General features: G+C 52.5%; 1 protein-coding gene across 5 annotated transcripts; it reads left to right on the top strand.

The window, feature by feature from the left end:
- Positions 1-976: 976 nt before the first annotated feature.
- Positions 977-16,313, top strand: SLC5A11 (solute carrier family 5 member 11). 5 transcript variants are annotated; one of them, XM_051632532.1, is made up of 16 exons: positions 977-1,201; positions 4,008-4,184; positions 5,103-5,174; positions 5,882-5,986; positions 6,227-6,286; positions 6,744-6,848; positions 8,096-8,201; positions 8,970-9,050; positions 9,461-9,666; positions 10,448-10,583; positions 11,467-11,574; positions 12,097-12,247; positions 12,483-12,651; positions 13,407-13,622; positions 14,839-15,001; positions 16,012-16,313. In XM_051632532.1, the coding sequence occupies exons 2-16, from the start codon at positions 4,053-4,055 to the stop codon at positions 16,230-16,232; spliced, it is 2,031 nt and encodes a 676-aa protein (XP_051488492.1). In that variant the 5' UTR covers positions 977-1,201; positions 4,008-4,052; the 3' UTR covers positions 16,233-16,313. The 5 variants fall into 5 exon arrangements, with proteins under 5 accessions (XP_051488492.1, XP_051488495.1, XP_051488496.1 ...); XM_051632535.1 differs by lacking the exon at positions 16,012-16,313 and adding an exon at positions 15,362-15,699 and having other exon boundaries at positions 1,025-1,201; XM_051632533.1 differs by lacking the exon at positions 977-1,201 and adding an exon at positions 1,641-2,565.
- Positions 16,314-16,455: the final 142 nt, after the last annotated feature.

The raw sequence follows: 16,455 nt of genomic DNA, 5'->3' as shown, positions 1-16,455 counted from the left end.
TGATGAATTTGATGTCCCCAGGAATTGTCATTGTTCTAACACAGTTTAGGAAAATCTGGGTTTCCCAAATTCCAGCAGGACCAATTAAACCATCTCCGGATTCTCAGACTCTGTGGTGCCTTTTCTTATGTAAAATATTTGTCTCCACTGTCAGTCTAGAAAGCTGAAAGTGAAGGTGAGAGCTGAACTGCTTCTAGCAGCTGATATTGTCAGAGAAGGGGTAAGTTTCACAAACGCTTTGGTAAAAGCAGTGCAGCTGCAACATCAAGTGACCTGTGAGTGAGAGAGAAGCAGCATTTGTGCTCAGAGATGCTGCGTGGAGCTGGGCAGGGCACGGGGCTGGTGTCCCCTGGGGTTGTCCTGCTTCAGCAGAGACTTTCACCTGACTGTCATCAGGGTGTTGCAGAAGAGCTGAGGACTGGCCAGTAAAACATGCCCTTAGGGGATCACATACAGTAGAATTTGGGTTGGTAACTCCAGTTAAGGTAACTCCACTTAAGGCCAGTGCCAGTGCCTGGTCTGCAGGCTACCAGTGCTGAGACACAGGGTCCTCAGCAGTGCTGACCTGGGTCTCCCTGCATCCTGATTTCAGAGCAGGATGAGCTGCCTCCTGCCACGGCCTCTCCCTGCACTGGGAGGTCCCTCCTCAGCATCACTTTCTGCACGTTATTTATCCCTAAGTGTTTATCAGGTTTTTCAGAGACATGATGCCAAAACCTCCAGTCTGGTCCCTGAAGGCAACTCGAGTCTGGGATTAACCTCCAGACTCAGAAATCAGTTATGAACCCCAGCCCATGGAGGAGTTCTGCTCTCTGCGAGGCAGAGATGGGACTGGCTGTCAGCTCCCCCCCGTGTCGTGGGCTGTCAGCTCGGGAGGACATCAGCAGGCATTTTTTTTTATTGTTCCTTGTCCCTTCTCCAGCTGTGCAGATTGCTTAAGAGAAAGGCCCTCTGTGGAGTTTGACCCCTGAGCCCCGATAGTGAAAATAATACACTTCTCACCAGAGCCACGTGAGACCGAAGGAGTAACTTCGGGCCATTAGTTTAACTTTGACTATAAATATTCCTTCTCGTTCCTTGTGACACCGTTAACGGCTCCGCTGGCAAATCCCGATTCTCTGGCAATATTTAAGCTGCCTGTCAGTTGGCAGAGCTTGGCGGTGCCCGGCGCGGGGAGCAGAATGAGACCCAGCTGAGCGCAGTAAGTTCCATTTCAGCTTCTCCCCCGAGTCGCGGAGCCCCGGCGGGTGCGTGGGGCTGGGGGCTGCGGCCCCGCCCCGGCCACCAGGGGTGTCTTGAGGAGGTGGATGGACCTGGGAATGCTTTAAAAAATCCCGTTGAGGAGAAATTTGGAGCGACACAGCCATGATGGGTTACTCCAGACCCACGTGGGCTGCGTCCCTCCCGGGACCATTGATAAAGGGCTGGCTTCAGCCGCTTCATTTCCATGCCATGGATGTTCCTTCCTCACAATCTCTGGCAAGGAAAGCGCTGCTGCCTGTGCCAGGAACCGAGGGAGACCAGGGCTGTGAGCTGAATTCACAACATGGGCAAAATTTCCACTGGGCCTTGGCGGAGTTAGGATCTGAAATCGGAGCAACTGACTCTACCACATTTTTCCTAAGGCTCGGCCTCGCCCCAGCTCTGGGAGCCGCACCAGGAGCTTTCACCCACCACCTGTATTCAGCTCAGGGAATTTCCCCTGGAGTGTATCCTGCAGTTCCTTTCTTTCCTGATGGACATGACAAACACCTGCAGAGCTCTGCCGGGACCCGCAGGCACCGGGGAGGGGAAGGCACAGGGCTCCCCTGCATTCCTGGCTGAATCCCGGGGAGATGGAGCCTGTGCAGCTCCAGCTGTACCACTCGTGACAACCACCTGCCACCAGCTCTCCGGTGGGAAGTGTCTCGGGATGAAAAGAAACAGCAATATCTGTACAGTCTGAGCTGCAAAAGGGAAAGCAGGCGGTGGTAGAGCAGGGTTTGCAACTTCCACAGGCTGCCACACCAAAGCTCACGTTTCTTTTCCTGGAGGTTAAGCACGCCAGTAAAAACTCAGCAAGAACCAAGACATGTTGCCTCTTAAAGAGGGAAGATAGCACTGACCTGATGGCCAGTGCCCTGCATCTTGCCAGGCAGAAGCTCTCAAGGAATTCAGTGGGATCTGGGGCTTTATAAGGCACAGAAAAGGCTTTGTGAGGTGCTGCAAGTCCCTGGTCCCAGCCTTGTGCTGCCACTCAACCAGAACACGGCTCTGTACCACCTTTGGCTCCTGTGCTGGAGGCTTCTGATGTCTTGAGATACAAACCTCAGCTGTGGAAAGCAGGTGATGGGATGGTACCTGCCACTGGGAAACTTCTTCATTGCCCAACTTTTTTCATAACTGCATGAGAGCCTGTGCTGCAGGACTAGGTGTATGGGAACACAGGGCAGGGCTTGTCCCTCCTGAATGCTGCTCAGCAGGAGAAGTTGCTGCATCTCCATCACCGTCACTCCACCCCTGCTCTGCCCTGCACACACCCGGGCAGCCGGTGCCGCAGAGCAGCTGGCTGCTCTTCAGGCCCAGGTGAGTTTGGGGCAGGTTCCTGCTGTGGTTCCACTCCAGGGTGGAGCTGGTGGAGGTTGTGAAAGACGTGGGCAAGGGATAGGGAGGCCAGTTTGGTCTGTGTTCAGATGAAGAACTTGTTTGACTGCTTGTTGTCCAACCATCCACACCGGGAGCCCGGGGCTGGTGTGGGCCACCCTTAGCCCCACCCTCTTCAGCTTTTTGGCAGGGGGGAGCTTATAAGTTTTGCCAGGCAAGTGTAAGAGAGACCAGAGGACCTGGCCAGCCATGTAGGCAGGAGGAGGACGAGGACCAGCAGACACCTGGCCCAGCTGTCCCAGTGACACCAGGAGCTGGAGCCGGAGCTGAGCCGGCTGCGGGGCCCCACCGAGGCCGGACAGCACAGCTCTGCCCCTCTTCACAGGAACTGTCTCCTCGGCTCAGCGGGGTAAGAGAAATCATCCCAGAGCTGCTCCATGGCTGGAGCTTGGCAGTCAGGTGCTGGGCCTGGGGATCCCTGGTGGCCAACCTAGCCTCCCGAGCCAGGGGCTCCCCTTGGCGCTGCCCCTACCTCCTCTCCTGCCCTGGGAGTGGGGCCCAGCCTGGGTGAGGGCACCAGGAACCCAGGAGGAACCCAGGAGGAAACCAACCAGGAGGAACTGCGTTAATTCAACCCCCTGGCCAACTTCCCTGCATGGACTTTATCTTGCCCCTTCTGCCAAAGGATGCCTGGCACCACGGGGCACTCTGGAGGTGCCACATCTTATCAGGCTTTTCTGGATAGGAAAACAAGGTTTTATTCCTGTGGGAAGGACTTGAATATCTTGTCCACAGGGAATGTTGCTGTGGGCTGGTGTGCAGGAGGGAACCCCAGCACTGGCTCTTCCACCCCTTGGTCCTGGTCCCACACCAGCTGCTCATCCCTGCTGCCCCAGCCCGCTCTGGCATGGCAGCAGGTCTGTCCATCCCTCTGCTGGGTGACATGCTGCCACCCCCGTTCCTGATGGGGAAGGCAGCTGGGCTCAGGTGCTCAGTCCCAGCACCTTCTGCACCTGGGCTTGAGCTCTTGCTGTGGCCAAGGAGGACAATGCCACTGCCACCGGAGCAGCTCACATGCCATCACATCCTGGTGGCTCATCATGGGCACATTTCTGGCAGCAGCTTCTCACCACGGCCAGTCCTGCAGCGCTGCCACTTTCTCCACCGGTCAGACAATTACTCACTGCAAGGGGAATCCAACCAAGCTGTGGCTGGCCAGCCTGCTGGCAGCATCTTCCCATCACAGAACAGGAGTCATGGACGAAGGCAAATGCCAGAGACAAGAGCCCTCTCCATGGTTCCAGCAGAAGGAGAACCACGGCCAGAGCCGATAACCCGAGTTGCTCAAGAAACAATCAACACCTTCATGGTGCTGCCACACCCTCTCCTAACTGTGTAACCTTTTTTTTTTTTTTTTCCCCCAGATATATGCATCAAGATAAAGAAACCCTTGGCCTGCATACGAAGCCATGGAGCCCACCAGCAGCACCCCCTCCTCTGTCACCCCATTGTGGGATGTGTTTCCCCAGAAGATGCTGGACACCATAGACATTGTTGTTCTTGTGCTGTACTTTGTATTTGTCCTCGCAGTTGGGCTGTGGGTAAGCAGATCCCCTTAAAAGCTTTCATACATGCCCTGTTATCCTGAAATTTAAGGCTGTTTGGGCCTCAAATGATTTTCCTTTGGCTTGAGTCTGGCTGTACTTCCTGGGATTCAACTGAACAAGCGGAAAGTAGAGTTTACAGGTCCTTTTCCTCACTTCAGCATGGGGAAGTGTCCTTGCTGCTCCAGAGGAGAGCTGTTCAGCTCTAGTGTTTGCCAAGGGTTTAAGAACCCTTGGAAGGAAGAGGTCGTCTAAGTACAAAGTATTGCTAATAATACTGTTTTGTTCATCCAGGAAGGAATTGCTCTGCTATAAATCACCTGTGCTTGTCCACAGTGGTCTCACCAGCAGACTCTGTAAATTAAAAATACTGTTTCTATATAATTAAGGCAGCAGGACATCCTTTTGGCATGGTTTTTATGACAGCAGAAGGACAGTCTGGCTGTCATAGGGCTGAAGAGTTGCTCCCTCCAGGTGTGGTACATAACTCTCCTGGTGTTGCACAAAACTGTCTGAAATCTCTGAAGGGCAGGAGCCAATGAGTAATACCTGCAACACTGAGCACTTCTCCTGGCTGCATCTAATAACTAGGGGTGGCCTCAGTTCTTGTCCAAAATTGCTTGTCTTCCTCATGCTCTGCAGTGATTTAGTTTGCTAATCACAGAAAACTTTAATCAGGATGCTGAGAGGACAGAAAACGTTGCTCGAGGCTTTCAGCCTTGGCCGGTCCCCTCCCTCGGCTGCTGCTCTCTCTTCCCCCAGGACTTCTCAGCAGCAGCTGCAGGTCCTTCGAGGAACCCTTTGCTTTCATCTGATGACAGTAGAGAGTCTGCTGTGAGGGAAATGGCTTGGTGATGCTCTGAGAGCAGCTGAGGTGGTTGCTGAAACCTGTGTTCTGCTTTTCTGCTTTCCCAGTCCATGTGGAAGACGCAGCGCAGCACTGTAAAAGGCTACTTCCTGGCTGGGGGACAGATGGTTTGGTGGCCTGTAAGTATCTTTATCATTACACTGCTCGTGCCCCCAGGCTGCAGCAAGACTGAAAAGCACTTTTGTTCAAGCAGAATTCATTTCTCCAAACAGAAAACAAAAAAGTTACTTCCATGTTTTACCAAGACCCAGGTATGAGAAGGAGGGTTTTTTCCATTTTTGAGACTGGGGAAGTGCTGCTGCTGCAGGACACTCGTCACAGCCCTGTGCCCCACCAGAGCCAGCTGACTGGTTCTGCAGGCTTTGGCCTGGAGATTCCCAGAATTAACTGGGGGGTCTCCATGGTGGACACAGCTTTGCCTTGAGCCAGTGTGCTGGGTGGGCATTTCATTTAGGCTGGTTGGGTGAATAAGTAGGTACTGATGTAAGAACATGTCTACTTGTTACCTTCTGTTCTGCTTCCCTGTGAGAGACCTGACACTCTTTTGGAAGCAGGATGGTCCCAAACAGGCCCACAAATGAGCAATAGGCAGTGAATGATGAAAGCAGGTGGAGAGAGGTGCCAGAGTGCTGAACATGTAAGCAAAAGAAGGTGGCAGAGGGTGACGAGGATTTCATGTCCCCCATAGTTATGAGTGGGGGAAGAGCATCACTGTGTGTCATCCACAGTGGGAATCCACTGGGGGTGTGGAGCACTGAGCTGGCCATCACTGGGCTGAGAACAACGCCTCGTGCCAAGGCAGATCCCATTTCCTGTCTTTCCCCAGGTGGGTGCATCCCTGTTTGCCAGCAACGTTGGAAGTGGCCACTTCATTGGCCTGGCTGGGTCAGGAGCTGCCTCTGGAATTGCCGCAACAGCCTACGAGTGGAACGTGAGTGTGCACAGTGGCTCTGGGGCCATCTCTGTGCCCAACAGGGCATCTCCAACACCGAAAAGCTGCTACACAGGGGTCTGGCAGCTCCAAAGGCTCAGCCTCCAGCTGCCTGAGCTAGAGGTCACCACCAGCTGCTGGCCTTGAGGCCTGAGGGATAACCCCATCCCCGTGCCCCCTGATCCACCCAGTCACAGTCCCGACTAGCTTCACTGACATTTCTTCCCCTTTCCTTTGCAGGGGATGTTCTGTGTTTTGGTGCTGGCCTGGCTGTTCCTGCCCATCTACATAGCAGCAGGGGTAAGTAGATGGGGGTTGTGTCCATGACTGATGTGCTGGTAATTGAACTGTTTGGCTCATGGGCTTAACCACCTCCTGCTGTACCTGTGCCACAGTGCTCCCAGCTGCTCTGGTGGCCTGGGCTAAAGGGGACCAGAGCTGCTGCCTGGGGACAGCACCAAGGGCTTGGCTGTGGGGTCAGACTGCTCTGCTGCCCCAGCAATGGGGCAGAGCTGCTCCATCTCCCCAGGAGAGGGAGGAAGCTCTCCCAGTGAGCCCTACATCAGACACTGCAGCACAGCCAGTGCCTGCTGAGCTGTTGTGCAGGTCTGAGCAGGCAGGGCAGAACCAAACCCCAGTCCAGTGCAGCTGGCAGGGCCACCCTGGGTCTCTCCCTGCTCAGACCCCCCCAGCAGGCCCCAGGGGTCCTCCTGCAGCCCTCCCTGCACCACCCACCCTGACAGCACCTCTTGCCCAGGTCACCACCATGCCTGAGTACCTGCAGAGACGTTTTGGAGGCAAAAGAATTCAGATGTTCCTGGCGATTCTCTACTTGTTCATCTATATCTTCACCAAAATATCTGTAAGTAGAAAAAGAAACAGATTGAAAGTTCACCATGGAAACACTCGCTGATCAGCAAGGTGGGGAAGTGCAACTACTGGCCCTTCTCTGTGTTAGCAGGAAGCAGCAAAACTGAGGAAGTTTGACTGTAGTTGTTTTGAGTACCTACACAAACAGAATAACGTCAGGTTCTCCTGAAAGCTTGCTACCCCAGGAGGGAAAGGTTGGTGTGAACAGTCTGAGCAATGTCCCACTGAAAAGTCAAGTTGAGAGCATGGATGCATTTATTGTCGGATTTTGTACATCTGGCAGGTTACCCAGTTTCTTCCCCCTCCACTTTCCTGCCTGCAGACACCAAACACTGTTCTGTGGGATAAATAAGAACATGGGAGTTGATATCTGTGTAGATGAAAAGAGTTTAGTGCTTTACTGCACCCGTTTGATATGGTGCCTTGGACAGATAACTGGAGCAAGCCTTGCACAACACCTCCCGGGCTGGTCATTAACTGTGCAGCAGCACGTGAACCAGGGCAACCTGCTGAGTGCTTCCCGTGGGTCTGGGGCCAAAGTGGGACACGCTGTGGGACACAGCCTGCCTGGTTCCCCTCTGGAGCAGATGCTGGTCATGGGGCTCAGGTGGCACCCAGGAACCAGGCTTGGGTTCTCCTCTAGAAACAACTAACCATTTGGTGCAAATCTCTTATAATTAGAGTCCTGAGAGAGACTGGATTGTTCAGGTGCTTTTTCACTTGTGCCATTCTCTGCTCTGCAGTCTGACCACCCTAAATCCCTCCTAAACTGCAGCATTTTCACTTAGCTGCAGAGCTAGTTGGTCAGGGCTGGGTCCCAGCCCCAGGACACTCCTGGTTATCTCACTGTCACTGTGTCTGCAGGGAGGAATTCACGGGATGGCACGTGGCTGCTGGGGCTGGTGGCAGGCCGAGGCTGTGCCCTGGCCAGCACAGCTTTCCGCCCAGCTCCCTGGTGCTCTGGGGAGACCAGCTCACCTCACCTAAAAATGTCTTTTTCAGAGAGCACTGTGCATGTACCCCTCCCTTGGGACAGCTCAATCATTGCCCTCCCTGTCCCCCATGACTCAACCAAGCCTGGTCCTAATGCCCAGGAGGCAGGAGCAGGGGCTGCAGAGGGATGTGCCACATGGAAAAGATGCTGAGGGCAGCCAGGGAGTCGCGAGCAGTTACAAATCAAGGAGGCTCTGAGGGGCTCTGTGATATCATTGCAGCTGTGCTAACTGGCTTTTTGTCTAGGTGGACATGTACGCTGGGGCCCTCTTCATCCAGCAGGCCCTGCACTGGGACCTGTACATCGCCGTGGCGGGGCTGCTGGCCATCACTGCTGTCTACACGGTTGCGGGTACGTGGCTGTTTCAGCCCACACCACAGATCTGTGCTGAGCTGAGCTCACACACTGCACCCGGCGTCCTGGGAGCCCTGCCTTCCCCAGGCTGTCTGGTTTTGCCATGAGAAGGGGGGAGAAAAAACTGGTAGCTCACCCATTAGGAAGAAATTACCAGGTAGGAGTAAACGAATACCCCTGATGAGGCCACCCCAGCTCCGGGTGCGGGTCAGTTCTGCTTTAAGGAGAAGCTGCGCTCAGGCATTTGCACAATACATTTTTCCTCTGGGCTTTCGGGTGGTGTGAGAGATTAACATAACAATGAGCCGTGTAATGGGAGAGCCTTGGGTGCCCTTTCAAGTGGCCAAATGGAAAAAAGCCGTGCAAATCCCAAACAAATAAAGGTTGCTCCTTTCCCAGTGCTCACCCCAGTGATGTTGCTCATAAAGATCCTCCACCCCCCCCTTTTTTTTTTTTCTTCTCCTCCTTATTCAGCTTGGCCTTAGTTTTGGAGCTTTTCCATCTATTTCCCGTAGAAGTACTTATACTGGACTTTGGCTTTTTAGTGACAAAATAGTGAGTCATTATGATTTAAAACTTGAGACATTTCATCCAAAGTATCATGCAGAGGAACTGGCTGAGCTGCCCCCCAGCAGGGTCAGGAAAGGCAGCCTGTTGGGCACAGGGCTCAGCTCCCACTGCTCGTCCAAAACCTCAGCACAGGGTGGGATGTCACGACATAACAGACCCTGTTTCCCACCGTTTGCTGCCTCTCTGCTCCCTCAGGTGGCCTGGCAGCTGTGATCTACACGGACGCGCTGCAAACCCTCATCATGCTGATTGGGGCCGTGACTCTCATGGTCTTCAGTGAGTGTTTCCCTGGGGCTTTATGACTCAAACTGTGACAGAAGCTTTACAAGGTGCTATGAACAAGCTGGATCAGCACAACTGATCACTCAGTTGATGTTCTGGGAACTGCCTTCTATGTATTTTCCTCTTGGAATATATGCTTATACAAATAACCTTGTAGTAGCTCTTTATGTAGTAAAAAATGCTCAAGTGCTCCCTAAAAAATCTGTAAAGAAATATGCCTTGAAGCAACACTAGAGATGAACCTTCTGTTGCCAGCAGATTAGTGTTGTGCTATCCCCTGGCTCAGTGTTGGAGTCAAGAGCTTCTGATTTTAAGGAATACTTGTGGGGAATCCTCCATAGCAAACTAAAGAGACTGAAAATCTGCAGGATGATGTGATAACTGCTTCTCATGACCTATTTTAGGCTTCATTGAAGTTGGCGGCCTTGAAGGTTTGCAGACAAAATACTTTGATGCCATTCCCAGCACCCGCAAGGAGAACAGCAGCTGTGGCTTGCCAAGGGAAGATGCTTTTCACATTTTCCGAGACCCTGTTAACTCTGACCTTCCCTGGCCAGGAGTTCTGGTGGGAATGACCATTCCATCCCTGTGGTACTGGTGTACAGATCAGGTGGGTCACTGCTTATTGCTTTGTTCGGGTTCAAGGACACGTTACTGGTTGTTTGAATCCAGCTACAAACGTAGGCTCTGCCCAGAGCCTGGACTGGTTTACTGTTTCTGATGGGAATTCATTAAAATCTGATGGTTTCAATCCTAAAGCTGCAAAACTTGATATGCACAACTAAGTTTTGGCAATCACTTCAACATAAAAAGGGGTGAGAACGTATGTATTGAGCTAATCCCAGTCTACAGAGATGATTTTTGTCCTAAGTTTGTGAACCAGCTGTGAACTCACTCCTTCAACTTCCCAGGGCTCTGAGTGCCACCCCGCCTAGTGACAACACCAGAGCCAGCCAGACTGAAGCCCTAAGCAACCCCCTGATGTTCCTGCAGTACTCTTTCGTTTCACTCCCTTTGCTTGTTCCAGACTCTGTCCTGCTTGGCAGGAGGGCTGCTGACCTGGGCAGGCTCAGCCATCGGGTCAGGGAAGTCCCCAGCAAAAGAAGAAGAAAAGAAAACTCTAAGCCCAAGTATGATTAGCTAGGACAGGGGTGAGGCAGCCTGGTGCACTGCAGTAGCACGGCTCAGATTGCATGACACAAGCTGTGCCTTTTATATCTACATTTCTGGAAGGTACTTGGGATCTGAAGCAAGAGTCACAGAGCTCCAGCCAAGCTCTGTGTTCCCCCTTTGAGGATTTCAATAGTTTAGAGCACAAAGTTTACACACAAGTGTGACTGGCATCACATCACCCCTGCTGGCCGCAGACAAAACCATTTCTTCATTTCTAGGTCATCGTTCAGAGGTCCCTTGCTGCTAAAAACCTCTCTCATGCCAAAGGAGGCTCCTTGATGACCTCCTACTTGAAAATTTTGCCCCTCTTTATGATGGTCATGCCAGGCATGATCAGCCGGATTCTCTTTCCAGGTAAGTGCTGAAGGAGAGATCCCCCTGTCCCTGCTGGTCATGCCCAGGCTGTGGAGCTGGGGCAGCCTTTGCTGAATAAGGGTAAATGTATCAAATGCCCGAACTAGGAAGAAATTTCCTTCCCAGCCTAAGGTGCAGAATGCCCACCCTCCTGCAGCAGCTCCCAGGCACCAATTCCCTGCTCCGTGTGCTCCAGCAGTTGGCTGGAGCTGTTCCCACATGCTGTGCTGATCCCTCTGAGCTCCTGCCTGCAGCTGCTCCATGGTCTGGCCATGGGCACAGGCCCCTCCTGCACCCACCGAGTCGCTCCTCCTGCAACTCCCACCATAGCACCTGGAATGTCATAAACTGCTCACTGGGCAGGAACGTGTGGATGTGCCTGTCCCTGAGGAGCTGAGCCAGAGGTGCCTTAGTACTCCTGGAAGCAACATTCCTAGAGAAGAACTAGTCATCCAAAGCAGGGCAGCTACCGATGCTGGCAGCATCTTTTGCGTGGAAGTGAAAAAAGGGAAAACAGAGAAGCCAGCATTTCACTTAGGAAGCAGTTTGAAACATTCAGGAGACAACTTGTTGAGAGCTGTTGGTGTGCTGTGGCTGTGGAGCCCTGCCCCTCGCTGCCCCTCGCTGCCCCTCGCTGCCCCTCACTGCCCCTCACTGCCTCTCACTGCTCCTCACTGCCCCTCACTGCCCCTCACTGCCTCTCACTGCCCCTCACTGCCCCTCACTGCCCCTCACTGCCTCTCACTGCCCCTCACTGCCCCTCACTGCCTCTCACTGCCCCTCACTGCCTCTCACTGCCCCTCACTGCCCCTCACTGCCCCTCACTGCCTCTCACTGCCCCTCACTGCCCCTCACTGCCTCTCACTGCTCCTCCTCCTTTTAGATCTGGTGGCTTGTGCGGACGCGGAAATTTGCCGGAAAATCTGTGGCAACCCCTCTGGCTGCTCTGACATTGCTTATCCTAAGCTGGTCATAGAGCTTCTGCCTATAGGTAAGGAGCCTGGTAACGGTGCTGGCACTGACAGGTATGGTGTGCACCAGCCAAAAGGTGTCTGGGAGAGAAGTTCAGAGAGAAAAAGAGCCAGCAACTATCATTTCAGTGGGGTTCATGCTGGGCCTGGTGGGGCAGTGGCAAAGGGACAGCATGAAGTTAGTGGGTGGAAGGATGACCAGGAGCCAGCAACGTGGCTCTGGCAGGGGGTTGGACTATAGGATCTTTTGAGGTCTCTTCCAACCCCTAACACTCTGTGATTCTGTGTGATTCTGTGAAAAAAGACAGATGGGTGATGGCCCACTATCCAGAGATGTAATTTAGTAAAATTTGGATCAGACATAAAGCACAGATGTTTAACAATGATAATCAACTGTTAATACCTCCTTATCACTGGCTATTTTAAAAGTGAAGCTGAAAACTTTTAAAAGTCTGTTCTAGTTCAAAGGAGAATTTGAGGACACCCTCCAGTGGGGTTGCTGGGGATTCCTTGGGCAACTGCACTTCTCCTTCTGTTTCCAGGACTCAGGGGCCTGATGATGGCAGTGATGATAGCAGCTCTCATGTCCTCCCTGACTTCCATCTTTAATAGTGCCAGCACCATTTTCACCATGGACCTCTGGAAACACTTCCGTCCCCGTTGCTCTGAGTGGGAACTGATGATTGTTGGCAGGTAGGAGAGCCAGGACACGGGCAGTGCCTCAGGGCTGGAGCACTAGGGACACATCTCGGGATGCCCTGCAGCCTGCTGCCCCCAGGCCCATGGGGCACTTTCTGGTAGCACAGGTCTGCTGGAGGGCTGGGGTGGGGCCTTGTGGCTATGAGAGATCTCAATTGGAGTCTTGCAAGCTGAACACTTGGAAAAGGGTGGCCTGAGCAAACAGTAATGGCATAATATTCTCGCACAGGGTCTTTGTGCTGCTGCTCACTGTGATCTCCATCCTGTGGATCCCTCTGGTACAGGCTGGCCAGGGAGGGCAGCTCTTTATTTACATCCAGTCCATCAGCTCTTACCTGCAGCCCCCCGTGGCAATGGTGTTTATACTGGGCTGCTTCTGGAAAAGAACTAATGAAAAGGTAACAACTCCTCTGTGTTCAGCACAGTCTGCTCTGTGGCCTCACTGTCCCCAGGGGAGTCTTGCAGTTCAAACCCTCACCCCAGGCTGGGCTTTGCTGCCTCTGGTGGGGTCTGGGAGGAGGATTGCACCCCGCACTCTGCACAGCTGGGCAAACAACATGATGCAGGAGACAGCAATTCCTGCTGCTTTTCAGACTCCCCTGGCATTTCAGCAGCAGGGAGGTGACTGCGTTGCTGGGTGGCAGAGTGTCCTTCAGAAATCTTGAAGCCTGTTAGAGGCTTTACCAGTCACCAGCTTGCTGACTACATGGACTGTATTATCTGCACTCGGGGGCTACAGAAGGCAGAGTGACTCCAGAGAGTGAAGAAGAGCAACCAAATGGCATCAGGGGTCCTAAACCTCCAGTTGCTCCAGTAAGACTGGTGCTGGGTACAGGGGGAAAGTCTTCCCAGGGAGAGCTTTGGTTAGGCAGAGAATCCCAAGGGTTAAGGCAACCATTAGGATGTAAATATCTCTCTTCAAAGTATTCTGTGTAAGATGTTACGCTTAGATGATGTTCTACCTTCCCTCCATACTGAAATTAAGGACCCACTTGACCCTGCAGAGGAGAGGTGCCAGGCTGCTGTACCAGCAGTGGCAGACCTAGATAGCAAGAGCAGAGAGGGAAGCCCACCAAGTAAAACCAGCGAGCAGAAAGCATCCTGAGTGGGTGCAGGCTGCTTGCTCCAGCACAGAATGTCCCTCCTCTCCCAGGGCGCGTTCTGGGGCCTGGTGGTGGGGCTGCTGCTGGGCCTCGTCCGGCTGGTGCTGGACTTCATCTACCCAGAGCCCCAGTGCGGCGAGACCGACCTCCGCCCAGGCGTGGTGAAGTACATGCACTACCTCTACTTCTCCATGGTCCTGGCTGCCATCTCCACGCTGACCACGCTGGCCGTCAGCATGCTGACAGAGCCCCCCACGGAAGACATGGTGCGTCACCCCTCGGGGTTTCTTTCCTTGCTTTCTGTTGGTTTCCTGGGTGCCCCGCACCACACCCACGGGAATAACGTGGGGATGAACGATCTGGCAATGGCCGTTTGCATTTGTTCTTCATTTCTGATCACACCTGCAATAACCTGTAACAGCAGGTGCTCTGCTCCAGCTCCCTGCTGCCCCTTGAGATTTTGGTCCCGTAAATCCAGAGTCCCACTGTGGAAACTGGTAGAAAACAGTAGATGCTACAAAGAGCTGTTCTTAAATTCCAGCGTGTGTTTAATCCATGACAATTAGCTTTTTCCCTCTATTTTCCAAGAAATTCCAGCTGCTGGGTCATCTTAATCAACTGCCTTACTAATTTAGTGAGGAACCATTTTTACTCGCAGGAAAGAGAAATGAAGGGCAGAGAGCACACTTCCTCTGGAACAGGTTTGTGCCAGTTTGACTATTCTCCATAGATACACCGAGGCTACAGAGAAACAGTAATAGCAGAAAGAAGGGCCAGAAGGGACCTTCAGAAATCCAACAGCCAACACATCCTCTTGCTTCAAGTCAGGACTAACCTGGTGTATTTCTGAAAGACCTGGTGAACTTATTCTTAGGAATCCCCAGAGAGGGAGAGTACCCAGGGAGGTTTGTGATCACCTCAAGAGCCCACCTGCCCTCCAGTAGCAGTTTTTCCTCATCTCCAACCTGGATATTCCCAGCTTCATGTTGCTTTCATCCCTTCCTATCTGCCCTACCATTGATAATGAGAACATTCCTCCTTTAGTGAGGCTTTTACATATTTGAAGAAAATTATCATAACACCCACCTGTCCTCTCAACAGCCCCTGCTCTTTGAACCATTCTTCCCTGGCCACAATTTCCATTCTTTTGCTCCCTTCACTGACCTGCTCTCAGTCTGCATCTAGTGATGGTCCCGTGCAGAATGTCTCCTCCTCAGTAAGAGTGAAGAATTCCATCCTTCAGAGAGTGTCTCTGTACAAACAGCTCTCGTGTTCCAGACAGAACCAAACCCAACATGCCGGTGGGGGCCATCACTCCTGTAGTTACCAGCTGAGCACTTTGCTGTTCACCTGCTCCAACACAGCAGGAGAGCAGATTTCAGCCCCTCTAAGTGTTCTCTCTGCAGGCTGCTCTGCTGCTAAGGCAGTCCTTTAAACGACCATGGAAGCAGTTTTCTTTAACTCCACTCTTCATGCCATCAGATAAGTCGGCTTACCTGGTTCACACGTGGGGATCTACCAGTCAAGAAAGACCTAGCAGTCAGCCCTTGCCCTGATGCTGCAAAAGGAGTGTGTGAAGCTGAGCGTCCAGCTCTCCAGATTGATATAAGCATTGCTTCTGAAAATAGTTCAAATGATAATAAATGTAAGTGCTCCAACATCACGTTCAGTAATACCCACACCTAACAACTCTAGGCACTGTGTAAAGCCTTTGAAGACAAGGAACGTTAAAACTGCTTCCTCTGGATTTCTGTAACTTCAGGGCATGCTAAAATGTTTTTACCTGAGAGTGTCACCTGAACAGAAGTTTAGTTTCTTTTCCATCTCTTGATGGCATTTACAGATGCTTGACATTAGGGAGCTGGATGGGACACAGAAAGCCATGCCTGTTATCTGCACCTGAGACTGGTGCTGCGTGCTCCTGCTGCAAGGAGAACTGGTTGGAAAAGGGGAGGGTGGAGGAAAAACACAATTATTTTCATGAAATTCCATTTCTGTTTTTCAGTGATGTTTTCTGATCGACTCTAGCAGCAGGGAGAACCCAGAGCCCTGGGCGGAGGGAGTTCTTGACAGATCAGTGAAGGAGGATTTACATTTTTTAAAACTTGTACTTGTCCATATTAGGTACAAACATACCCAGTAACTCACTCTGCATTTTCCAGCGATGATTCTCGTTCCCTTGTTTTTGCCAGGCTTGGGACACTGTTGATGTCACTTTGCAGCTTTTGCTGTGTACTCCTGTGATCCATAACAAGTTGTGGAAAAGATCAGGAGGTTGGGGATTGCAGGGCAGCCCCCCCGGCCGCTGGGGAGGCTGCGGGTGCTGCTCTCGGGCGCTGCCTTCCCGGCCCTCAGGCGTTTGCTCCAGCCTGCCCCAGAGCCGGGGGAATCCAGCTGGCACGTCTGGTGTGGAGTCCCCTCAACAGAGCTTGGGCTACTGTCACCGTTTCTTAAAATGTTAGGAACAGCAGCACTTGAGCTCAGCCCCAGCAGACGCTGACCGAGGGCTTCCTACATCTCAGCATAGCTAGTGTGCTCGTTTAAAGAAGGCTGGTGCGTTTTGCATCAAAACCTTTTGTGCAGGACCACACTGACACACGCCTGAGGCCTGTTTTGTTGGTCATATTCACACCTCACTATTGACTGTCTTTTTAGGTCCGACTCAGGCCGACAGGACCTCGAAGGTGCTGACCACCTTTCTGTGGCTGTGCGGGATGGAGCGCAAACAGGAGAACGCCGAGAGCGCGGCGCCCGCCAAACCTGAGCCCCTTCCTCTGGCTTCCCTGGAGGAGAAACCACTGGTGAAACACGTCCTGAACATCAACCTGCTGTTGTGTGTATGTGCTGGGATCTTCCTCTGGGCCTACTTTGCATAGCAGCTGGCTGGTCGGTTCCAGATGATGACAACTAATTTGAATTGGTGTACATAATAATAACTAGCAGAGGGTTAATGTAATTCTTAACGCTTTCTAAATTGTATTTCTTTATTTAAGAAGACAGACCCTCCTCCCTGATTCTTTCCTTATTTCTGATTGGGTCCTGGCTGGGAAAGGCACTGAGAGCTCAGCACCACCACTGTTAGACCCAAACCGGCAACCG

This window comes from Apus apus, chromosome 14 (assembly GCF_020740795.1).
Source record: "Apus apus isolate bApuApu2 chromosome 14, bApuApu2.pri.cur, whole genome shotgun sequence".
Lineage (NCBI taxonomy): Eukaryota > Metazoa > Chordata > Aves > Apodiformes > Apodidae > Apus > Apus apus.
This window is presented reverse-complemented; position numbering and strand designations above follow the sequence as displayed.

What these genes read in the sequence shown, in the direction of transcription:
- SLC5A11 (XM_051632532.1), top strand. Translation starts at nt 4,053, where the DNA reads ATGGAGCCCACCAGCAGCACCCCCTCCTCTGTCACCCCATTGTGGGAT. An exon ending in GGTACTGGTGTACAGATCAG is followed by an intron (nt 9,667 to 10,447) that starts GTGGGTCACTGC and finishes CTTCATTTCTAG; the next exon opens with GTCATCGTTCAGAGGTCCCT. An exon ending in GGAAAAGAACTAATGAAAAG is followed by an intron (nt 12,652 to 13,406) that starts GTAACAACTCCT and finishes CTCCTCTCCCAG; the next exon opens with GGCGCGTTCTGGGGCCTGGT.